Below are 27386 nucleotides of genomic sequence, written 5' to 3'. Positions count from 1 at the left end.
TTTAGACATTTTGTAAATGTTTCGATTGCTGCTTAGTTTTACTTGAACTCAGTATATTCCAAAAACGTCTAAAACAACCAGGTTTCTTTTCTATGGCCACAAATCTCTCCTCCTCCAGTATGGTGTCCAGGATGTAATAACTGCTGAGATTGAATGGTGGTGGTGGCAAAATCGGAGGTTGTCATGATATTATACAATTTTTGCCATCGCCATTGCCAGCAGTCGAATTGGTACTGCTGACAGCCATGGGTCCACCAGCACCGTTGGCCGTTGTTACACCACCAATGCTGTTGTATGTATTCGCCTGTTCCATGGCCTGCTTCTTCTTTTTCTCGTAGGCAATGGCATCGTTGGGTACATAGGAGACACGCACACCGCCATAGTGTTTGCGTGCCGGCAAACGGTAAACATAATCGTCCATATCACTGGAGGAACTGGACGAACATGTCGAGCAAATGCTGGCTGCATCACAATTATCCGAATTTCTTACAGCACTTGAACCAGCCTGTGTCTGTGCGTTGTGCAATCGCAAATTGGTCTGATTGATTTGCATTTCGGAGTTGCTACGTGATTGGTTGCGTTTACGTCGTCGCCGTCTAGCGTTCGAGTTGTCTGTGTAGCTCTTCGAACGCGACATGGTGTCTTGAATACTGTGGAAACGTACCTCTTTAGTTGGGTGGCGATTATTTTCTTCGTCCTCATCGTCGTCATCATCATCGTCATCGTCTTTTATGCGTTCGTAATTATCTTGAGGTGAGCTATTAAACCCATTGTCGTTTTCATTATCCAAATCCAGTTCATTGGTAATTTCCTGGGTGGATTGGGTCATATCTGAGGCAGTGGGTGAGTTCAACATGATTTTATCAATACTCTGATAACTGTGAGAATCTTCACCCTTCGATACTAACATATCGGGAAGGGAGGCGGTTATGTTGGGATCTCCAAATATAGTCTTGTCACCATCACAAATATTATCTAAACTAATACCCAACTCGGTCAGATCGATAGGTGGTGGATGGGCCGGTCTAGGTATACCGGGCACTCCAACTGCTTCCATGTTGCGTGCAAGCATTAATCGGCCTAAATCTTCCCGTCTCTGCCTCTCTTGTCGTTCCAACAGATCTCCTGCACTGCCCGAACTTTTGCCACCATGACGATCTTTGCTATGTGAACCCTTACCGGGTCGTGGAGATCTGGCTATTTGGCTGGTAGTGCTGGCACGATGAGTTGGTCGTAATTGTGGACCTGAACTGGTGTCAGATGGTGTTGGCGGTTCACCTTTACTGCAGGCAATCGAACAATAGATTGTTCCACGACGTGGCAAGAAAGGTCGTCCCAACAGCGAACATCGACAGGTGCAGCACGAGAAGCACTGATCGGTGGCATGCCAATGTTGGCCATCGTGTGACATTTGTCCCTGATCGACACCGATAACTTCGCCGCAATAATCACAGTATTCGGCGAACATGGTATCGAAACAGCTGAGGCAGTACGGTTTGCCATCGCGCATTATGTAACGTTGACCTCCTAGCTGGTGATCGCACTCGAAGCATGCAAAATGTTTCATATGCCATGTGCGACCTTCTGCCTCGGTGCATTCGTCAGAGAAGATAATCTGGAAATAGAGAATTGTAATTTCTTTTAGATTTGTATATATCATGGAAAAAGTGGCTTTTGTTTAAATATTCAACATAAGGAATTATATCAATAGGATAAATACGTTTTCTTTTCATTAATTTATTTCCCAATCTCGTCGAACCTCTTTTTTGCAAATATAGAAGATTTCCCAAGAGTTATTGGAGACACTTATACTTTAGGATTTCATTTGAAACCCGATGGTAAATTTGTCAGTTTATTTATCGTAGACCGTTTATACAAATTTCCGTTATTCTAATAGATAACGATGAAATTTTAGATAAAAATGCTCGCAGCTATGTAATAATTTGTTTTTTTTTTTTTGATTTTAATTTTTTTAATATCTCAAAAAATTGTGGAATTTACAATATCAATAAATGTGCCCACAACTATGTGATATTTTCTGCAATCCCAAGCCATTTTTAATATCCCAAAATATCAGCATTTACGGCCTAGTGGCGTCCACAATTAGACTTGCAGTCATTTATGTTTGCCCGACTATGTCAGCATTCTTAAACATGTTTCCTTGTTTATTTTTTCTTGATTTTACTTTAAATGGATTTTATGAATTAAATTGCTAACTACCTAAGCTTGACGTCAGTATGTTCGTCGGACATCCCATCGTCTTTTTCGGTTCTTATTATTGCCTTCACTTTAAAGCAATCAAATTAAAGCCAAATCCCCCATAATAATATTAAATATAATAATGCATCGTAAAAAACTACTTAGCACCAGAATCATCTCGGTTTGCTTTTGAGATATGGAATCATTTCGCCCAACGAAGGATTGGCATGACATTCAAAAAATGCTTTGCCAATGGACAGACAAATTACTGCTGTCACCGACGAACAAGCTGCTTCGGTAGATGTATGCCTTCACCTTCCAGGGTAAAAAGAATAGCAAAGAAAAACGAACACATATTCATATTGTTGTGTTTAGCTTACCTCATCACATGCCGAGCAACGTGGCTTTTGGGTTTCAGCATGATGTCGTCCGCAATAGAGGTTACCATCACGATGGAAATATATTAAATCCACCAGTAATTCCTTGCAGACACAGCACACAAAACAGGCAGGATGCCAGCAGACTTGTGCGCCCAGACGTTGGGCAAAGACCACAATGTCACCGGAGGAAAGTTGTTCGTTGCACTAAAAAAGAAAAGAGAAAAAAAACAAATAAAATAAATATCATTGTGTTTACACAAGCCAATGCAAGGCAGGAAAAAAGTGTTTTACATGTTTACAAATGGATTTGTATTTTGCAGATATAAGCAAATTAAGAAGATGTAGTCTCGCAGTTGAGTACAAAATAAGATTCACTTTTTGATACGGTGATACAGTGGTTTAAGGTTATTGGTTAACTTGGCAAGAGGGGTGGTGGGCGACAGATGTTGATATATATTTAACACTTAGTTTTATATATTATGCAATTTGTTAGTGACAGATTTCGAAGATATTTTGAAGGAGATATTTTTCCTAGAAAATTGTATTTTTATAAAAAAAATGTTTAATTTCGGGATAATATAAAATAGCGGGGGCATTCTGTGAGGGAAAACCATCTAGAAGAATATAGAAATATAGCCTGTTAAATCTGTCTATAGTCGAGCCCAAAATTTCAAACAATTAGGAAGAGGTATTTGAGCTAAATTAAAGCAAGCTATACACATACAAATCTGAAATCTATGAGCAATTGCATGTCAATCACAGAGTGGCTTGGGTTCTTTGGTGTGTATGTAAATCTGGACGGAGAAACACTTATTATTTGGTGCATATTTTGCATGAAATCAGACGGAAATATAGAGCGGTTATATCTACATATTCATACATTTTATAAAATCCAATACACGTTATTCTGGTACGATGAGCTAACATTCATCCCAATCGGCCAAATTTTAGTTATTTGGTACACAATTTAGATAAAATCGGATGAAAATATGAATGGAAGTCATATATAAACCTGAACCGACTTCCCTCCAATATGCAATGCAATATTTCATGTAAAGCGAACAAACATAGGATCCTCGGTAGACCATTTGCATAAAATCGGACAAAAATATATGTAGCAGCTATATCTAAATCTAAACCGATTTTAACGAAACCTTCCACAGTTTAGGTTAAACTAACTTCAGTAAGTTGTGCAAGACGGTGTCTCAATCGGATAAAACTTGACAGTTTGGTGCACCATTTACGTAAAATCGGACGGAACTATATATGAGAGCTATATATTATATAAATCTGAACCGACTTTCTCCAATCTCAATAGGGTTCCTCCTTGCGCCAAATAAGTAAACTGTGCCAAATTTCATCCAATACAGATCATAAATGCGACCTGTACATTCATTAAAATTTAACATGGACACACAGACGGACGGATATGCATAAATCGACTCAGAAAGTGATTCTGTGTATATACTCTAAAAGAATCTATGAATAAAAGAAAATATGCGCATCGGCCATTTTTAATAAAGATAGAAATTTTTTCAAAAATTCTTTTTAAAAATTACTAGTTATTAAAATATTTTATAAAATTTCTAGTAACAATTTTTATTTAACGACACATAACAAAATAACACCATCCATTGGGTAAATACAAACAGTTTAAAGATGTTTTTTTTTTTATATTTTCAACATCTTTCGTGGTTATTAAAATAGGATTTGTGCCTTGAGGACACATTATTATGTTTCCAAAACGACGTTTCACAGCGAAAGGGGTTTCATGGCACTTAACTTTAACCATAAATACCATCTATACATCTGAAATGTGGCAGAGGTTTTTATTTCCATTTAGTGAAAGTGTTCCCTAGAGGTAAACGGGTATAAAAGGAGCACGACGAGCATACTCGTGTGTGTGTTTGTTTTACTTTTAGTTGGTGTGGGTGTCTATATCAATAAAATAACTGAGGCTATTCATTAGGTTTTTAAGTTCAAGGCTGGAGTTGTTTCCTTTGATTGCCTGTAGGGGTTATATGTATTGAATGTTGCGGTTGTAGATTAACACCGAAAATATGCTTGAAGGTTATTGGGAAGATAGAAGATAATGTTTTGGTTACTTTTAATATTTAAAAGTATTTTTATAACAAAATATTAGAACTAAGGACTGAAAACATTAGACCTAAAGGGTTTTAGAGCAGCTGCATTGTACAAATCTGAAGAATATGCAGAAAATATGTATTCATTGAAGTGATTGAGTTCTGCTTTCAAAGTCAATTTTCTCCGCGGAAAAAATTATTTAAATGTCAAAGACTGGACCGATGTCAAAGTATATCTGAATGGACCGATTTGATGGTATTCTGCGCATATTTCGACTCATAGTATATTCCAAATCTTGGGCTTAACAACAAGATTGCAGTATTTCATTACAAACATAACTACATAATAAACAATAATAAAAACGACTACACATAATAGAATAAAATTCTACTTTGATTCTTTTGCTTTCAATACAAAGTTCCACTTCACATAAAATCCTTGAGTGCGCACATATGAGCAGGTCATAGAGATGTGTCTGAAAGGCTTTAAGGATGTTTTACGCTTTGTTGCTTCTTCGTTTTTTTTTATTTTAGAAACTTAACGTCTTCTCTTTGAAAAGTGAAGAAAAAACACAAAGCTTAATTGTCACCACAAGCCAACGGAGCAGAGCAATTCAAGTGTTATCCAACTTATAGGAAATTATGTCATTACAACAAAGAAGGCAAAGAAGTAAAGAAAATTAACGTGGAAATAGAAATGTTGTCGGCACAAACGCACACACACACTCGAACACTCACCACGAAACACACAAAACAATAAAAGCAAAATAAGAAACATTAGCGAAAACCAATGTTGGTTGCATGGTTTCAATTTATGTATTTTATGGTTTTTTAGTGCCCCCTTTTTACACTGCTTCCCCTCGACAACATTACTAACTTAACTGTCGCGTTTTAATTTCAAAGCAACCGACACTTAACATTGTTTCATTAAAGGTCTCTCACTCTCATTCCATCTTTTTATTTCGCTCTGGGGTAATTGAAAAACCAACTATGTAAAAGTTTTACCATCACCCTCAATATCCTACAGTCAGGCTCGGCCCAAACCATCACACCCACCACCTTCAATCCAATGAAACATTTACTGCCAATGACTGCAAATGACATTAATTAGTTGGATCCATGCTGTGTGTCTTGGGGTTTTTGCAACATTTAGTTCTTGTTCTTGTTGTACGTATAATGTACTTGGTCTCATTTCGATTCTAATAAATAGTCCGGGTTATAATTAAACCGGAAAAAAGTTAAGATTTTGTTTAAATGTTGCGGAAAAACGGAAGTAAAACATGAAAATTTGACGAAGTTGAATGAAAGGACGATGAAGAAAAAAAACAAAGAACAAATTGTAAATTTTATATTTGTGTAGTTCGTACTAATATGATATAGGGAAAAAGTTCGGGAAGAAAGAAATAGAAGGAAAAATAACTCATTAACAACAACAATGGTAATTACCAAAGGAGGCTGGCAGGCTGGTGAATAATGTGAACAGTTTAGCAAAAATTGTTCTAAATGTTCTGTAGGGAATTAAGCAAGTTTGTGTTATAACATTTAAAGTATGAATTTTTTATGTTTGTATTTTATAGTTTGTTTATTTATGAAATTTTGTATGCTCAATAAAAAGAATGTCATAGTTAAAAAAAAATTGGTTGAGCATTTATATCTTGACCTTACCTTACAAAACAGCTTAGTCTTTTCAATTTCCAAAACTAATTTATATACACATATCTTTCATATATAAACCAGTAAGAAAAGCAGTAAAGTCGGACGGGGTCGACTATAAGATACCTGTTTAATTTAGATTTGTAGAAAAATAATACTTTTTATTGACCCCTGTTGAGATCTTCAATTATTAGTTAAAATGTATGCGCTACGGTTTATTGCAACCTTGGGTTAGCGCTTTTGACGTTTAACTAATAATTATCTATCACTTGCTTTGCCGCCTCCTTTAAGCATCAAGGAGTACCATACTGTCAGTTGGACAGACATCCACGCAATATCGTTTGCGCACAGCCATATCGTTGCCAAAGGTAATATTGTTACCACTACTCAACCACCTATCAATAAACCATTGAATATTATTACAAAACCTCAAACGGCTCTATTCGTACACCCCCTCCCCTACGGTCCGCTGCTCGACGCATTCGGCGTACCGACTCCCAACGGCGGAGCCCCTCTGAGCTAAACATACCCTTCACCACTTTGGGTATATTCAACAGATGGAATCCTAACAGACGTCGCATTTTTAAAGGACCATTAACATGAAATTAAACATGTCATTCTGCAATCTATACTAATCTTTGGTCAGATATAGAGTTGCTTCTTACAATGGGACAAAATTATGTAAATAAATTTGAAGCAAAATATCGAAATCTAAATCGATTTCATCGAAACTTGTCACATGTTAGTTTACATTTATTTCAGTATGTTTTGTGCATTCGGCTACATTTTGAGTTCATTTACTTATAAATCCAAATTTCGTGTAAATTGAAGGTTATATAGGGACTTTGGTGCACCATTTACCTAAAATCGGGCGAAACTATATATGGGAGCTATATCTAAATCTGAACCGATTTTTACGAAATTTAACACACATTTTTCTAGACTTAGTTCAGTACGCTATGCCAAATTTCGTGCAAATCAAAGCATTTTTTAGGGACTTTGGTGCACTATTTACCTAAAATCGGACGAAAATATATATGGTAGAGTGCAGGATTTAGGTACAAATATTGTACAATTTATTTTTGGGTGAACTGATAGGGCAGGAATTCCTAAATTTGGGATAAAATACCTCATGTTTCAGCAATGACCTGCTTTCTGAACAATTTCGATATACATCCATTGTGACAAAGTGATCCATCCATTGAAATATAATTGTATCACCCAATTTGGAATATTTTTAAAGATTTTCAGAATTTTTCACGACCCGAAGAACTTTACAATGTTTATACCATACTGTTTAAATGGAAAAAAGCTCCATAGTTACTTTGAGAATATTCTCAATCTTTTTATGCGTCTCCGTCTGTCTGTGGATGTAACATTTTTAACAAAGTACAGGTCGCATTTATAATCTGAATGAGATGATATTTGGCTCAACTCATTTATATGCGCTGAAGTTGAGTCCTTTGTGAAAATCGGTGCAGATTTAAATATATCTCCCGTATATAATTTCGTCCGATTTCCTTTATAATTTTTTATTTTTAAGATTTTAAATGGGCTGGTAAATCGCCAATGCTTGTTAAGGTTTGTAACTTGGCACATATATATGTTTTAAAGGAAGAAAAATAATTTACAAAAATTTGTTGTTGTTGTTTTGTTGTTGTTTTTTGGGTGCAAAGAAAAGTCCACATTTTCGATGGCGGGCATGATAACTCCTCATAACATATGTTGTTCATTTATAAATACTTCGCTCTAATAACAAAATATTTGAACATTTTTTTTTGGAAAATGCATTTTTTACCAAAAACCATGTTAAAAAATAAAGAAGATCTTCACCGATTGGCTTTATCCTAGTTCATACGAGAGCTATACACTCTCAGAGAAGCCTTGCAAAATTTGGAACCGATTGGATTATTAGTTTTTGAGTTATCGTGCCCGCCATTCGCAAAAAAATGTTTAGAGAAAAACTCGTTTAAAGTTTAAGAAGCCCTTCAGTCGTCACTTGATGTTGACACAATAAATCGGATATATCTTCAAGAGTTCTTGAGATTTTCACTTGAAATTTTGTAGGGACATTGTTTAATTAGTGTAGATTCGAATTATATCAACAACAATTTTGACCCCGAGAATGGGGGGGGTCCCCTTAAATGGTTCGAATTGAATTCATTTGATATTTAGATCTAAGTCCCATATATAGCTTCGTGCGACCTCCTGTAAACTCAAACTTTATGTGATAGAAATAAGTTACGTCGCACTAAGTTGAGTTATGATTTATCGAAATTATTTTTAGATTTAGATATAGCTCCCATATATGTTTTCATTTATTGCGATTGCGACAAAATAAGTTTCCATATAGCCGGCTTAGAATTAATTGTGTTTAGTATTGTCAAAATTGCAGATTAGTATATGCGCACTTCCGCAAAAGTAAACCAAAGTCAAAGAATGCGTTTCTTTAATTGTGCTTAAATACGTAAAGCAAAAAAATACAAAGAAATACCACATTTGTCATTTTTCTTTTTCTTGTTCTTAGTATAAATACTAATTTAAAGACTATATATGCAGACACTGCAGAAATAAAAACTGCAAAATCAACAATGTCGCGTGAGTGACCGAGAAAAATCCTTCGCAAATAGAGGATATGCCAAATTTTGAAATTTTGAAAGTGCAATTATAATGCTTGATATCTCTTATTCATGTAAAAAATATTAAAAGTTCAAAATATTCACGCAGTTCGCAGAGTTTTCCCATTTTCAGCAGTGATGTCTAAAGTCATGTATATTTGAAGTCGCGTGAGTGACCGCTCTTTTGTGGGTATTATCTCAAAAGTTAAAAACTGGAGGCTCTCAACTTTTTTACCAGTGATAGTACTCCTAAAGTTATACAAAAAAGTATTAAGGGAGAATTGTAAAAAATTTAATTGTTTTCGATTTATTAAAGATTTAAAATTTGATTTTGCCTCTGAAAGTCGTGTAAGTGACTGCGGAAGAGCCAATATGGTATCACATAGTCAGGCCGTAAAATTTGCCTTATTTCCTTTTTGGACAATTGGAGACAAAACCGAACGTGCAGCGTATGCCAACCTTAATCGTTAGGTGGGAAAATTAATATTTCCAGATATGAACAAGATTTTATGTCTTCTTTTATGTCTTTGGCCTGAGATTTTCAAATCATTGCAGTATCACCGTAATTATTGTAAAAAATTGGCAATAAATTTTGTTTTTATCCGAAAACAAGGAATTATAAAATAAACATTTAACATTTCCTCAATTATTCGCCTCCTTTTACTCCGTAGATTTTATCTTCTTAATCCCATAATCAATAATTAAGATGTTTTTTTTTCGAAGTAAATGTTGCTATATTTAACTCCATAATATTTTACTTTTTTTAATACCTTGTAAATAATTACAAACATTTCTCATTAATCTTATCGAAACCAATTAATTCTATATCCTTGTCATCCTGTTTCCCATTCACTCACATTTAACGCCCGTTTTTCCGTCCGTTTGGCCATCCGAAATGTCAACAAGTTCTGTTAGTTTAATTTCACGGCATTGACAGTAACAGAGGGTTGACAAAGGAGTCCGAGTCAAAAAAAGCCACCTACATTTGTCCTTTTCGAATTCGAACATTTTGTCTACAATAATTGTATTGACAAATTGTCACTCATTCGTTTGTGAAAGGTCGGTTTGTCTGTCTGTCCCTTTGTCGCTAAGTTTGATTGAAGTGCCCAACCTGAGGCTAATGTCAAGAAAAGGTCATTGGCTGATAATACAACTGTCGTTTCGTTTATATCCAAATGGTCGTTAGCATTGTTCATTTGTTTTTTTCTCTCCCACTTTCTCTCTCCTTTCTCGGTGGGTTATTTTTCGTTACGTGGAAAGCTGTGGGTTTATCCTTAATATTTGGAAAAGTATTTAGCAAACTAATACTTTGGATAATTTCATTCTTTTTTTCATGCACGAACGATGCCAAAGTTTGCCCGGAACCGGAATTATTAATGGTTCTTGTTATCATTTCTTTTGCAGTACATAAACATTGTCCTCTATCTTTTCATTTTCTTCAACTTTCTGTTTGGCCATTTGTCGACTTATTACAGATTGCTTGACAGAGATTGCAAGAATGTTTTTGGTTCATCCTTTGGCCTTTTTTATTCACTTTTTTCTTGGAATTTTTGTAATTTCTTACTTTTTTATCAGTTTGCTTTGATTATGTTTCTTTGCCAAAACCTGCAGCAATTGAAAGGAGTTCTTGTTCTCCTTCTACGGATGTTTGCATACACTTGAATGAGTTTTTTTTTCATTATTTGCATGGGGGTATTGGGTTCATTTCTCTTTTGTCCTGGCATTATCCTTTCACGAACCTTGTCAAATATGCCAACGTTATTGTTTGCGTTCTTCATTACGGAATGACATTTTCTCATTTCCTTTTTCGTGTGTTAATTTCACATTTTGCAAGAGACACGCGTTGACGTGTTCGTTAGCATGGATGGCTGGAATTCAATATTTGGTATTCCTTGTTTTTTTCATTTTGTTTTTTTTTTCTGGACCATTGACTATTTCCCTGATTTCTTTATAAAGTGTCGTTTTATGCAAAAGTTGTTATATCAGCATTAGAAATAAAGTGGGAGAAGGTTATTATTTTAACACTTTAAATTCTTTATTGAGATATTTTCGACTGTATATCTGTTTTGAATGTGGAATTATTTCAAGTGGAAAGGAGACATTTAAAACATATAAAAAGGGTCAAAATTTGTATAGCCTACATGAAGAGGAAAATCAAACAAATTTGAAATATGTTGTGGCCATTGAGAATAAAAAAATTAAACCAAATCGGAAATAGTTATTTCATTATTTGATGATTTATAATATGAAATTCTACTACTAGTTGGATGTTTTCATTTGTCGAATATACCTCATATTAGTTTGGGGAAAAAGAAATCACAACTGAATGCCCCATACCGAACTCACAACTGAATGACCCAAACACAAAAAACAGCATTTTATATAGTATATTTTTACTGCGAAATGTTACCCTTCCAACGAGCATAAAGCATTGTTTGATCGATACTTTACGAGAAATCTATACAGTCATCTGCCGAAAAAATAATCGATTTCTTTTTCCCCAACCTAATATAACGGTACACCCCATTATTCTGTATTTTGAGGAGTTTGGAAAAGTTTTTAAACGAATTGGCTGTAATTTGGTAGCTTGAGTTCACATTGGGATGCAAATCCCCCTGCCAAAAATTATCAATATCGGTCCACTTTTGAGGTACTCCCATTATCCAGTATTTTAGGGAGCTTGGGCAAGTTTTTCAACAGAATTGACTATAGGAGTATAAAAATTATCAATATTGGTTCGCTTTCCTCCATATAACTGTACCCTCATTATATTTGGTAGTTTGGGGATTTTGGGCACGTTTTTAAACGAATTGGCTCTAATTCGGTTGCCAAGGTGTGTCCTCAACTTTTAAGGCCCGATACAGTGTATATTTGTATTACCAAAAAGGATTTTATACATGGAAATATCGACGCCTCTGAACCATAGTATGCTAAGTCTGAAAAGTGAGTTTTTCAGTAGAAGCTTTCAAAGTATGGAAGTTTCTTTAATCGTATATGCCATGCTAAGTACATTTTTGCTTATAACTTTGGTTTGGATTGGCCGATGATTACCAAAATTTCAGTGAATTTAAATTAAGGACCGTAGTATCTTAAAAAGTAAAGAACTTTAGAACATGCTAAGTCGACTTAGCATACGGAGGCGTCGATATATGCAGGAATATGTCATATAAATGATAAACTTCTTTTAGAATAATGTAAAATTTTGCTATTGAATTGAACACTTTCTACAACGAATTCTCATCCTTCTGTTTTGTTATGTTTCATCACATTCTCCACTTTAAATATTCATTAAAAGTGATTGCTTTTTGAACATGTCTAAAATTAAGTTCATAACAAAAGATTCCTTAATAATAAATACTACCCACTACTACCTGTCATGGAAATGGAAGTGAAAATCTTTGTACGGCGACTTTTTAAACAATAGACTGCGCCGTTTTTTATGATTATAACAATAAGGACTAGTTGAAAGAAAATTGCCATAAATACCGTTTTTTTCACTTAACAACAAACAAAGCAAAATAAAAAATGGAACAACTTCAAAGTTTCAAAGTCTTCAAACAATAAGAAAAATCCTTGATAATACTAGAACGATGTTTAATTAAAAAGAAGCGAAATAAAATGAAAAAAAAAAACGAGAAGAAAGACGCTAACAAGACTCCTGTTTTTTCCTTTTTGTTGCGAAAATTCCTTTTCATAAAAGGGCTTTGCCGCCATGGCAAGCCAGGCAGACAACAATACCGAACAGTTTCCCTTTTTCCAAGGCGACACAATACTATGGCATACAAGAGTTCAGCAGAAAACTTCACAATTCATGGAGAAGCAGACAAACAAAATATGAAATGAAACGTTTCCGTTTGAAATATTCGTTAAAACACGGGGATGTGGAAAAATTGCTATTGACTGGATTCGAGTTTAAATTATCTCAGACATAATGGGGTGTACGTACTACTAGCCAGTCAGTCACTTGTACTTTTTTTCGTTGTTAGTCCTTTTTGCACATAACTTTTATGCAAATACAAAACAGTATAAAAAGAGAATAAAATATGAAATGAAAAGTGCATTGTTATGGCTAAGATTACTAGCTGGAGGACGAACATAAAAAAACGTTGCTTCTGGTAGTCGTCTAACAGGATAGATATTTATTTACACCATGGATAAAATGTTAATAATATAATATTAATAAAAAATCGATATACTATACTATGCTAAGAATTTGGTAGCTGCAGGGTAGCTGAACATAGAATAATATCTACAAGAGATATACTCAAAAAAAAAAAAAATTAATTAGAATGACAAGCTCGATTAGATTCCTTTTGAGGATATGCGTAAAATCACTGTTTATTTCGATTTGGATTGAAATTTGCCCAATGGACGAACAACATTGAAATTGGAGGAAATCGTTCAGATTTAGATATAGCTCCCATATATATTGTCATCCAAACCACCACCACCAAACCACCAATGTTTATCCGATTGAGATAAAATTGTAAACAGTGTACTGAATTGGGAACAGATTTATTTTTGTTGAAATTGGTTCGGATTTAGATATAGCTCCCATATATTTTCGTCATATTTATTGTAAATGGTGCACCTAAGTCTATATATCCTTCGATTTCCACGAAATTTAGCACAGCGTACTGAATAAAGTTTAGAATTATGTGTGTTGAGTTTCGAGAAAATCGTTTCAGATTTAGCTATATCGCCCGATTTAACGTAAATTGTGCACCTAAGTCCCTATATATTTTTCGATTTGCTCAAATTTTGGCATATGATACCGAATTAAGACGAAAATTATGTGTGTCAAGTTTCAAGAAAATCGGTTCAGATTTAGATATAGCTCCCATATATATTTTCGTCCGATTAATTGTAAATAGTGCACCTAATACCCTATATATCCTTCGATTTGCATGAATTTTGGCATAGCGTACTGAATTGAGTCCGGTTCCGATTTAAATATAGATTCTACATATATTCGCCCCATTTTAGGTAAATGGTGCAACAAACTCCTAACATTTGCCCAATTGACGGGAAATTTTTCACAACGTATCAAATAGAGACTAGAATGTCGTTATTCCGTTTTGTTGAAATTGGTGCAGATGAAGACATAGCTTCCATATACATGTGGAACGGGTGTCTGATTGAGATTCAATTTTTAACAGTGCCGCATAATGAAAATAAATTCCACAAATTTGTCCCATTGTACGCAAACGTCTCTAAATCTGTCCTAATGAAATGCAATTTAGTATAGGTTGCAGAACGGCATGTGTATGTTTCTTCGAGGGAACCCAAAGTGGTGAAAGGTATTATATAGTCGTCCCGTCCGACTTTCGAACTTTCCTTACTGGTTTTTGTTATAAGGTTTTGTATTCATCATATATTCGATCAATTCATTTCAAACATGGTTTTAACATGCGATGAAATTACAATTCTAATTTTCTGAACCTGAGCTCGTAGATATATATATATATATATAAAGATTGATTTTTCTTACAAGTCCTAAATAACCACGCTTTGCTGTCATTTGTAAACGTAGTGTCCCTGTTATATGTGTGTAGATTGTAAAATTAACTAAATATGTTCTTACAGAACTTCTAAGGCGACAGCAAAGTATGCAACTTACTGTGTTAAAGTTTCATTTACTTTGCAACAGTAGCTGTTTTGGACACATTTTTTTTTGTCAAATTGTTTTGTTTTTCTCGTTCCAAGATTTTTTACTACTTTTGTTATTGGACCATTATTGTTTTCAATCTATTGTTTTTCTAGACAAATAACAAAATATACATACACACTCACACAAAATACTTCAGTCGTCTTTTACAATTTTTTTCGGACTATTTCTCCCACTTTCGTCCCCCTTTTAGTTTATGTGCATTTAATGAAATCTTTTTGTCGTCTTTCACAACGAAAAAACAACAACAAAGTTTTTTGTCAAATAAATGGATCTCTTTAGTGTGTCCCGCAAAAGACCAACTTTTGTCTTAACACCAACTCCCAGCATCCAACACTACACAATGCATGTGTAAGTCTGGACGCCAGAGCTGTCATACACCAAGTGAACCAAGTTGTAATGTTAGTGGCAACAATTGCCGTTTCGTTTTTTTAATCACTGAAAATGGCAGTTGGATGACAAACAGCAGCTCAAAAAACAAAAAACAACTAACAAAAAATTTGTAACAGAAAACAAACAAAAAAGCTCTGCGAAAACTCAAACTCCAATTGAAACTGAAAATGAAACGTTTTTAATATTTCGCAGATAAACAAACTCGCCAAACAAAAAATGTCACAAAAACTCACTAAACAAACCAAAAAATGGAGTGGCAAAATTGTTGCATTTTATGATTTCCTTTAGTTGCACTGGCAAAGTGTTTCCTTTCAGCGAGTGAATGAATACACAAGAAAAAAAAAAACGAAAGGGAAAACTTTTGCGAAAACTTTGCATATTTTGGCGAGAAGATGTCTGTCTAAGTTTATGAAAAGTTTGACAGCAATTTTAAGAGATATGTATATTTGATGCAGAAATTCAAATATCCATATATTTTTAGTTTTATTTCTTATTGTTTGTTTTGCAAAACAGCGCCCAAGCATTTTCAAAGAAAATAAGTTATGTAAAAAAATATTGAATGTGAAAATGGTAGGATTTCCAAAATTAGATACGATTGGAATTTAAGCGGTTATAATGAACAGAGACAATTCAACCTATTTACCTACTCTCTTTTAAACCAGAAAGTAATAAGTCGGACGGGGCTATATGATACCCTTAACCATTTGGGTATATTTAGAAAATGCATCCTAACAGACGTTGCATTTTTGAAGGACTTTAGACATGAAATTATACTAAATTAAATTAGAGATCTGTATAACTATACAAAATTCCATTTCATTAGGTCATTTCATTTTTGTACAATGAAACAAAATTATATAAATCGAAAGAGCATGAACATGCGATAAATCTTGATCGTTATGTCTATGCGGAATAAAATGTGTTTTTGAAAATTTAATTGTGTACAATAACTTAATGAGTCCATTTTATTTGTCAACTAACATACCAATTGAATTAAAGGTGCGTCTCTAGTTATGATACGCAGTGTAGACCTATGTCTGAACCGATTTTACCAAAACTTGACACATATTAGCCTATAAAAACATCAGTACTCTTTGGTGCACCATTTACTAAAAATCGGACGAAAATATATATGGGAACTATATATAAAACTGAACCGATTTTTTCAAAACTTCACATAAATCAATCTGTACTTGATTAATATATAGAACTATATCTAAAACTATATATGCAAGATTTTTTTGGTCCTTGGGAAAGCAAAAAGTCTTCACATATATCACTCTGTACTTTGATTAATTTAACATGGACAGACGGACGGACATACATAAATAGTCTGTTACAAACATATGCACAAAGACACAATACCCGGTACGCTAGTGTGGTATAGGGTACAAAAATATATATTTTTTTAATTGTATAGAAAATCGAAGACATATTATGGGCCTCCTTTCATATACACAATCTAATTTGTGACTCGTAATTTAAAGCGGGACCTAGGAAATTCGGCTAAAAAGTTTAAAATCCCATCGAGTAAAAACTTCGTTATGGGGACCCCCACCCCCATTCTCGGGGTCAACATTTTTTATATTCAATTCGATTCTACACTAATTCAAGAATGTCTCTACAAAATTTCAAGTGAAAATCTCAAGAATTCTTGAAGATATAGCCGATTTATTGTGTCAGCATCAAGTGACGGCTAAAGGGCTTCTCAAACTTTAAACGCGTTTTTCTCTTTTGCGAATGGCGGGCACGATAACTCAAAAACTAATAACCCAATCGATTTCAAATTTTTACACGTTTCTCTGTAAGTGTATAGCTATCGTATGAACTAGGATAAAGCCAATCGGTGAAGATCTTCCTTATTTTTTAACTTTGTTTTTGGTCAAAATTCGGCGATTTTTCAAAAATATTTTTTCAAAGGTCCGCCATTTTGTTAATTTTAAGACATAATACCCGGTACGCTAGTGTGGTAAAGGGTATAAATAAATATAATTTTTTTTTAATTACAAAAAACAACAACAAAACATATAAAAAATTTTTTTGTGACTTGTAAATCTTTAAATATATATGTGCAAAGTTACAAACCTTAACAGGCATAAAAAGTTTAAAATCCCATTGAAAATCTTGAAAAAAAACTTTTTCATAACCTCTAAAATGAATTTCTGATTCAACATTCCTAAAATGAAAACGAAATTCCAAGCTGTGGACACTCAGGTTCGAAAATTGGTCTAGGATGATATATTCCAATACCAAACATGCTGAGAGTAGTATTTGAGAAGCTTTATCGTCGCTGTTTGATGCTTCCACCCAGAATCGGGGATATATTTTGTATAAAATTTTTAATTCGCTTGGGCAAATGTATATACAAATATATTTGATATCATCTAACCACTGTAAGAGTATGTCCAAAAAGACGATTACCATTTAAGTTATACAAATGTTTAATTAAATAACACACACACACACATACATTTAAGACTTAATTAATGATCATGTTTTTGAATGTTTTCGTTTTTGAAAAATATGTGTGGAAATTGCATCGTTTACTTACATTTTGGCAGGGACGTTCATCAGACAGTAGACGTACTGCACCACGACCCAAAGCTTCACGTTTTCGTTGTGCCGAAAATATACGCAATTCCTTGCGTTCTTCGTCGCTTAAGGAGTGGCAATAGCGGACCTGTCGGAAAAGAGAAAAACAAACCAAAAAAAAGTGTAAACAATTTAAGTCAATTAAAATAGACAGAGTTTTCTTCTTCTTAATTGGCAGCTAAATACCAGTAAGCAGAGAGAAAGAAAATTGCATTTAAATCCTTTTTCCCACGTCACCTCATTAATGGCAAATCTATAGTACCGCTCCTATATTCACTTTATTGGATTCTAATCATAAATTCTACAACATTGTCACATTTCCTGAGGTGTATTCTCTTAACAAGACATTGGTGTTTAACTGAAAACATAATTTAGATGCTGCGCTGAAAAATTGAAAAAAATAAATTTTTCTCAAATACATGACCCACTTTTTATAGATTTCCTGTATTACCAGTACCAGCAAATGGCTGGCTGACTGATTAGTTGGTGGTAAACATGCAATTTACAGTCTAGGTGTGCGCTCATGAATACTGACGTAAATGCGTAAATCATTAACGTTTATGAGATGTTGATCAATATTCTTTTTTTCATCATTTACATACATTGCAAACATAGGAGAATTTTTCAAACAAATTATTAAATATATTAAAAAACCTTCCGAAATTCATATAATTTTTTTAATTCAGCCACTGTGACTTTCTTCTATAATTTTTTTTTTTAAATTACCTAAACGTTTTATTATAATTTCAAAATCAATTGATAACATTACTCACCTCATTGTCCTGTGGTGGCAGCTGATGCAGCAATTGTTTAATGCGATATTTTTCACCTGGACTATTTACGTACGGCACCTTGTCGTCGGGCAATTGCGAGAAATACAAACGGACCTGGAAGTAAATTAACAAGAAAACAATCGGTTAACGAAATTGCAACGACACGCTAGGCAATGGTCGTCGTATTAAAAATAAATTGTTTCATAATGTTGCCATTTTAGGTGGCCTTTGATTCAACCCCAAAAAAAGAAATATTGCCAATTTTTCAAATTTATCATTGACAATTCGTTCGGTTCAATGGAATAACTTTTGCTGTTACATTGTCGATGTCGTTGGTTTTGTATTATTTTTCTCATGTTGCTGCACAGCTCGATTTGGTCACAATAAACTGGCCATTTATTTTACTGATTTTGGTCTACATCAGCTTAGATATCAGTTTGTCTGTCTCAGTGTCTAGCGGTTTGTCTCGGCCTGTAATGTAGTTTTGTTTTTGTTTTATTATTTTTTCGGGGGGACTTTGCACTGGAAAACGAAAATGTTGTACTTTCACTCTCCTTAGAGTCATGACAATTTGGTCAATTTCGATTAAAAGCTAATGACGAGCCATGCATCATCCGGTATCACTTGTGGCAATGCACCCAAATGACTCGTTTGGCGTGTGTGTGTGTATGTATGTGAAGTGTTATCAACAAAACTCTAATACAGCCGTTAGAAATGGCTATAGTTTCTTTAGTGCCCTGCAGGCAGTTGGTCTCCAGATTAGTCGATTTATTTATGTATGTGTGTGTTTTTGTCTATCCTTTTTTGCCATAACAAGTATTTTTATATATGTCCCTCCTCTTCATTCCCGTAAACCATATTTTAAGGCAGTCGTTCATGGCAGCCAATAGTTTATTGTCGCGGCCCTCATGCTGTGTACATCAGTTCAAGTGGTGTTCAATTAGTTACCATCACCAGCGCCACGACCAGAGCCCATCATTAATATTGAAGAACAGTGTGGGATATCAATAAAAATGTGAAAACAAAAAACATTATTCACTGGAGACCTCACAAAGTGAGTCTGTGTATTGAAAGACTTCGCAAAATTTAAAATACAGTATTGACATTTTGAATGTACCTTACGTTTATTTATTTTGGAAGTGGTTTAAGTCTGTTTGTGGCCTTACTCAAAATAAACCACTAAACCACTTTCAAAATAAACGACTCATACATTGGTCCACGTTTTGGTATAGCCCGCCCTTTTTATACTCTTCACCACACTGTGGTACAGTGTGGTGTTTGTAACAGGCAAAAAGAATCGAGATATACCCATGATTCCTTTTGTGAATATGCATAGAATCACTTTTTGAGTCGATTTATGCATGTCCGTCCATGTACTTTTGTGAGCAAAGTACAGGTCGCATTTATGATCCGATTTGGATGAATTTTGGCACAGGTCACTTATTTGGCCCGAGGACGAACCCTACTGAAATTGGAGAAAATCTGTTTTAGATATAGCTCACATATATAGTTTCGTACGATTTTATGTAAATAGAGTAGTACATCCGTCAACTTTTGTTGAAATAGGTTTAGATTTAGATATAGATCCCACAGATATTTTGGTCTGATTTTATACAAATTGGAGAAAAAGGTTCAGATTTAGATATAGCTCCAATATATAGATTCGACCGATTTTATGTAAATGGTGCAACAAACTCCCAATATTGGTCCGATTGAAACAAAATTTTGCACAAAGTACTGAATTAAGTCCTGATTGACGTCCTTGAAGTTTTGTTGAAATTGGTTCTGATTTATATATAGCTCAAATATATATTTCCGCACGATTTTATGTGAATGAAACGTCATATTGCCTATGTTTGTCCGATTGAGACAAAACTTAATTGAAGTTACTACAAGTTGACATCCGTGAAGTCCTTATTTACGTGTCCATTCCAATTTTAGGCGGTTTGATGACCTAGTCACATTTCCAACTGAAATGGTTGTAATGACATTTTTAAAAAAGGCTTTTTTAGGGTCCCCGATCAATTTAATGTATTTGAAATGCGCAACCTATGGTGGAAGGTATAAAACCGTAACTAGCTAACATTTCTCAATTATTTGTTCAAAATATTGACACTAACACGAAATTTTGCCAAAATACATCTCAAAATCTTATTTAAGTTTTTGCCTTTAAGCGTTTTATTTTTCTACCACATTCTCGCCCATTGTGCCAAGTCGAACTGTTCGCACATTACGTTGCGACTTGACCATAGATTTGAGATTTACTACACATTTTTCGCCAATTTTTTCGTTTTTGTCATCCCTCGCACCAACACCACAGACGACTTACAGATTGTGTTGTATATCGGGAAAATTTATTGCAGTTCTTTTTTCTACTGTGGTAATTGTGTAGATGGAGTTGCGATGTGTGGTGGCTGGTTGAACGGTGGTGCTTTTGGTCTGCGACGCCAAATTCAAACTGGCTCAAAAATTATTTGTGGGTGGTGGTGTTCATATGTATACCCATGCGTATGTACATGAATGTGTTAGAGGCTACGGTACTGGTGATAGGGGGAGTCCTAGAGTCAGTCACATTATTAATTGCACTTGCCGTTGCAAGTTACGGTTAGAAAATATGTGCAAACTGTTTCAGTTAGCCTGTTTTTGGATGGGAGGGGAACTAAACTATATTCCCACATACGTCGATGGCATCCACACACATACCAACCACCGACGACTACATAACTGTTGTTGGCCAAAAATTGTATATGCGAATCGCCAAAGCTCTTTCCAACCGAACAAGCTGTGTTCATTTCATTGCCCATACATGGCTCGACATAGGATTATTATTGGGTGGGTCTGGTGATTAATAGAAAACTATAAGATTTAAAAAGGCATTCAGGATACTTATGTTACGAGCTGATACGCCCGCTATCTGCGCCATGATTAATTCAGCAAACACACAGTGCAAGATATCTATACAATGTTCGAAATCTAAATCGTCTAGGTTTCCTTGTGTATAAATGTATAATTGCTAATTTGAAATTTTTCCATCTGAAGTAATGTCTATGCAATTATAGTATATCAAATGAGCAGATTTTCTACACATTATAGGTGTGTCCTTGTAATTATTTATTGAGTAACTGATATGATTAATTTCGATAATAAATCGTATATAGTTTGGTGTCTTTTTAAAATTTCGAAAGAAGGAGATGCTTTCATCGTCCTGAACCACAAACTTGTAGATTTTGTTCGTTAGATTAAATTGATTGCTAAAGAAAGTATTTTTTTTTTTACTTTAGATTTTTCAGAAAGCACGCTCCTGTATGGTTTTGAGTTCTTAGCAACATTTAATATTTTCGGTATTTTAAAGGTACCGAAGTCGTACCTTTGGTATACAGGTAGGTATATGATATTCACGCTTTATAATAGTTTTATAAAAATGTTTAAACAAATTTAATCAAATGACTGCTTTATGAGACTATTGTGAATTTGATGCCCACATATTAATTAAAATCAGTTTAACTACGCATTCATATCAAATTTATAAGTTCTGAAAATTTTACGGGTGATATACCCGAAAATGTGGAACTTTGTCACTCTCAGCATTGGATCCCACAGTTGGGAGTGACATAGTTTTAATTATCCTTTTCGACCTGCAAATAGCTCAATAAGCTAAATTTTCAAAATTTGTTGGATTTCAAATCCCACAAAGTGTTGGCATATCTTTTAACTTGACACAGTTTTGGAAATTGCAATGTCCAGAAAAGTCGGATATTTCTAAACCGAATCCAAATTGTCTCAAAAAAAGATGGGGTAAGAATAGATTGAAAAGAGGGGTGGTTAAAATACCAGATGTCCAATAGTAGGGCATACACTTAAGCCAGTGATAAGGCCTGTTGAGCGTTCTAAAACAGAATATACATTAAAAGATATAATTTAAAGATTTTGTCTCCCTAAGCCTATAAGAATTCTTTGTTCTTAGTGAAATTCTTTAGTCTTTTCCATTTATAACCCCTTGGATCGATTAGTTCGAGAATAGTATCATTTCCCAAGAAATGGGTTCGAAGTGGGCAGTGACATAGAAAATGTTCCAACGTTTCGCTGTCTTCCCCACACGCTCTACACTAGAGATACGTAGTCGAGCGCAAAAGTCGACTTTTAGACCTTTCAATTTTTGCATCTGACCAAAAAGTCGACTTTTAGACTTTTCGATTTTGTCAAATCTGTTCGAAATCGATTTTCGACATTTACGGACTAAAGCAAAATCGACTTAAAATTTGATTTTTTAGAAATATTGTTGTCAACAGATCAAATAAAGTTTTGGAATGTGTAATTTTTGGTCAATTTTGGCTTTGTGATAATAAAACACGTATTTATAAAGAAAATCGAAAGTCGATCTTGAAAAGTCGACTTTGCGATTTTCTCACAGATCAAAAGTCGACTTCGACTTTTAGACTTTTCAATAAAGAAAGTCGATTAATCGATTAGTCGAAAGTCGATTTACTTATCCCTACTCTACACCTGCTGCTTGTTTCAATCTTATGTAAATATGAAGAAGGCTGAGATATACAGTGTGTATACCAATCAGTCTTCTGATTTATTTTTTGTTTAGTATTAAAAGTAGCTTAGTCTTACCTTAATTTGGGTCTACCCATAAAATTTAGGAGTTCTTTCCAGTCTATATCGCTATATCTACAAATTTTGTGATTCGTGGCCTCATTTCTTGACATTTTGCGCTAAAATAACCTTATCAACCTTAAGTGTTTTGGAGGGTAGAATTCGAAATGTTTCAAACCATCTGCTGCTAAATCCTTTCTTGGGAACAATGTAAATGACCCTGGTCATAACCATATTATGAGACCAATATTTAGGTATTCAGTTGTTTTGAACCTATTTTCTTAGTAGACAAGAAAGTATTACATAAATTTGCGTCTGAGATCTTCTTCCAACTTTGTTTCATAATTTTTAAATTATTTCTTGCTTTAAAAAAAATGTATTGACCATATTCAAACATCACACATTTGTAATTGGCTACAGAAAAGAAAAGTTTTTTCCTGACGTATTCTTTGCTACATGTCTTGTATAAGCATCACTCGATTATATTCAATAAATTTCTGTTAGATTTACATAGGCTGTATAGGTCATAAATTATAAGTTTCACTTGAGTTAAGCCAATGGGCATAATGTTAAAAGCTTTGGCAATTGATCATTAATATTTGGTCAAAATCGCTGGCCAATAACTCAGAGTGATGTTTATTGCCCATTAAACTCCACACCACCTTAACTTTGTTCACCCAGGCATTAAATCAGCAGCCGCATCATCGATGACTACAAACGAACTAACCAACAAACACTGCCATTTGACCACTCGCTCATTCACTCACTCACTCTATTGATTCCGCAAGCCAACCATTCAAGCGCAACTTTAAAATTCACTCTACCACAAAACAGCTGCTTCCGTATTTCGTATTTTTTCTTCCAATTCAATTCAGTGGTACATTGTTTTCCAGGGAATTTCATGGTTTTTGGATTTGGCTGTGGACGTGTAAAAATGCCTGTTCATTAGAGAGACAAATTAAAATTGTAACTATTTTGTCCATTCGCATGTTTCGGTTGATGTTGTTGTAATGTCTCAAAACCGCATACATCAAACTGCATTTCGATGTCGATTGGTTTTGTTTCGTGTTTCTTTTTTTCAACAATTTCCCAACATAGATTTTGATCTGTCCGCTGTGGTTGTCTAAAGGCGAAAGCATTTTTAATTGCATTTCTTACCGTTTACGGTAATTTCAATCAATCAATAATTACTAATGGTTGTGTGGGGGCTAGGAGAAAGAAGGTGGTACCACATTAACAAATATTGTTTCCACAATCCATTCGGTGTTTGTTTTTTTCTGTTTGCACCTGTTTAGGTGCATTTGTAGTAGCATGTTGCATTGGCTCTATGGCAATTAGCCATATTCGAGCAAATTATAGGTCGTCGTTACATCGGAACATTTGTTTAATGTTATTAGGTGTGTATGATACATTAATATTTTCTTAAGTACATAATATACTTAAATTTGATATATGGGAAATTAATTGTAATAATCAAAAACAGTATGAGACCGATCTTTCACGAACTAAAAAGTAAAAGGTTAAAAAATGTTGCGCAATCAAGTGGTATGTGGAATATACAAATTCAGTTGATATATGCAATACAAATAAAAACATCAATCCCCAAGATTTTGTAGCACCACATAGCCCTAGACCGTATTATAACTTGTTCTACATCCCAAATTTGTAATGCAAATGCACTGAAATTGTACGCGTGTTGGCACGGAACATTTTACACGATAAACACTTAGCGGGTCGAATGGATCAAACATTTGGTCCGGATACTTTACGTGGTATTTATTTATATATTGATATACAAAATATGTAAAGGAGTCTGCATGTTCTTATCTAAAAGTTGCCAACAAATTGAGTTTGGTATCGGGATGAGGTGCTTATTGTATGGGGTATCATATAACCGACGTCCACACTACACAGCTTTTCTTAAAGGTTTTTATATGTTATCAGGGTATTATAGCTTTGTGTGTCCGCAAGAGTTTGTAACGCCGCAAAATATTTATGGGATGAAATTATGTTTTTGTTCTTTTTCTGGTCGCTTTAGAGGTCACAATTATGGCACGAACACCACGAAATTTTACGCCAGAAAGGAAATCTGGCAAAGGAACAAGCATGGCTATTTATAAAGATCGGTCAATATTTAGTGGGTCAAATGGACTTAGACTTTTGTGAGAAAACGACAAAATATTTATTCTGGGGTATATATATTTACTCCTGAAGGACATAAATCCAAGAAGTTGATAGTATATCCAAGAGGAGTTATTGACCTTTAAATTGATACCAATTATATTATTGTATGTACTCGGATGTGGGAGTTATACTTTAACATTTAAATGTGTCTGTGTGTTTTGATATTGTTTAGTATTACTATTAACTTCCTAGAGGGCGGAAAGGTCGCGCTGATCGCTTTGAAATTTTACATGAAGTTCCGGTTATGGTCAAGGACGACGCCTATAATTTTCAATGACATTGAAATATTTAGGGGGTGTAATGAACCGAAAACTTTTTTTCAGATATTATAGTTGCTCTAGAGGCCATTATAAGCAGAACATATTACATATTTTACACGGTGAAGAGGATCTGACCATATACATAGAACGACTGTTTAGGGTTAAAACCACCAAAACCCAAAAAAACAAATTACAGCAAATTGTCTAAATTCCCCAAAATAACAAATGGGGAGTAGCGCTATATTGGGCTACCCTGAAACTTGGGTCAATATTAATAATTTTTGTATGGTGATGTGCTATAAAATAGGAACCCAAAATAACAAATTACAGCCAATTCGGTTGGAAAGCATGCCCAAAATCCCAAAGATGCCAAATATTGATGGTTGCTGTTATATGGGAGCTACACCAATGTGTGGACCTATATATGCCATTTGCAATACCAAACTTCCTAGGAGTACAATGTGTGTGCAAAATTTTAGAGCTATATCTTTAATCTATCGTGGGGTATCCGGTGAATATTTCGAGGTTTTGCAAACGGAATGACTAATTCAATACACACTCCACCTTATGGCAGAAGGTATAACTATAAAATCAATATTTCAATATTTTTATAAATCCCTGTCGTTTTCACGTGAAAACAACGTCGATTATCGAAACAACACCTGTGCTGATGTTTGTTTGCTAAAAAATTCCTACTACCAACTCTCATGCAGTGACAAAGTGAAATTTCCTAAATATGTTCAGTCATTTATTGCCCACTTTTCCCAAAGTCACATTAATTATTATGACATGTTCCTTGAACTTACCTGATCAGGCCTAAGACCCGGTGGCACCCATGTATACTCTTCCAACGCACAGCCACTGTCATCGTCCGACTGTGAATTACGCTGAAATTCTAATTGCTGATGATGACTGTGTAAATAGGCTGCCGTTTTGTAGTTGGCACGCAGTGGCGATGTGATCGAACTGAGCGGCAAATTATTTGGTGGCTGGCAGTGGCGACGCTGTGGGGGCCCCATAAAATGTGTTGATGCGGCTGTGTGACTGCTGCCACCATTGCTGCTGCTTGACGCTGGATCAATGTGACTTGTGCTACTGGGTGTGGGTGTGGCATTCGATGATGAGGTGGGCGTAGAGCGATCATTATTGTTCAAATTCGGCGCTGGAAGACTATGCAGATGCGAATGCTGATGATGATGCTGGTGCTGCTGTTGCGTCTGTTGTTGTACAGGTTGTTGTGCGAGCTGTGTTTGCAACGCCGAATCGACGGCTTGCAATTGATAGGCTGGCAAATGCACGCCGGCTGCCTCCAATTGTAAGAGTTCACTTTCGGTTTGTGTGTAGTAATCACTTGGCTGTTGCATAATGACCTCGGCCAGCAACTCGTGATGAGGTTTCTTCGGTGCAGACCGCTGCGGCAATGATGTTGTTGCAGCTTGGCTAGCTGTGGCACACGAATCCTTTGCTAATGTGTTTGACGTAGCACTGCAATGATGGGCGAAACAAGAAGAAGAAGAAACAGAACAAAAACATCATTTAAATGGATTATAATTCGTTGGTGGAGATTAAAATGATTAAGGGGAGGGAAATCATAACAACAGCATGAATTCGGAATCTAAAACCTTCCCACATAAATTTCAATAAGTATTCGAGACAAAACCTATATTTAACTAAATCTGTTTCACCTCCCAACTGACCATATACCCCTTCGTCGTATCGCCATTCTCTGTGGCAATGACGTTAAAAGTTAAGGCAATTGCAGTTTGAGTTGGACTTGGACTGGATGGCGGAATAAATTACATCAATTTAATTCAGTTTTTAATGCATTGTACAAAGTTTCAGAATTTATGAATGTGTGTGTGTGCGAGCGTGTGTGTAAATTGTATTTTAACGATCCTTGTTGCAATGGCCGGGCTGACGGACTGACCAATAGTAGGCCGGCTGTTGCTTTTGTAGTGTTAAGGAAATATTCAACAATCGCAT

General features: G+C 34.9%; 1 protein-coding gene across 1 annotated transcript; it reads right to left on the bottom strand.

Moving 5' to 3' along the window:
* LOC133331402 (protein espinas) lies at positions 1 to 27386 on the bottom strand. Its single transcript, XM_061539796.1, is given in 7 exon segments — positions 1 to 1615; positions 2580 to 2783; positions 17547 to 17675; positions 18361 to 18474; positions 26210 to 26888; positions 27108 to 27182; positions 27331 to 27386. Coding segments are annotated over 7 exon segments (2871 nt in total). The 3' UTR covers position 1.

Source organism: Musca vetustissima, unplaced genomic scaffold, assembly GCF_032173495.1.
Source record: "Musca vetustissima isolate MV318-11 ecotype Yass unplaced genomic scaffold, APGP_CSIRO_Mvet_v1 utg2694, whole genome shotgun sequence".
Lineage (NCBI taxonomy): Eukaryota > Metazoa > Arthropoda > Insecta > Diptera > Muscidae > Musca > Musca vetustissima.
This window is presented reverse-complemented; position numbering and strand designations above follow the sequence as displayed.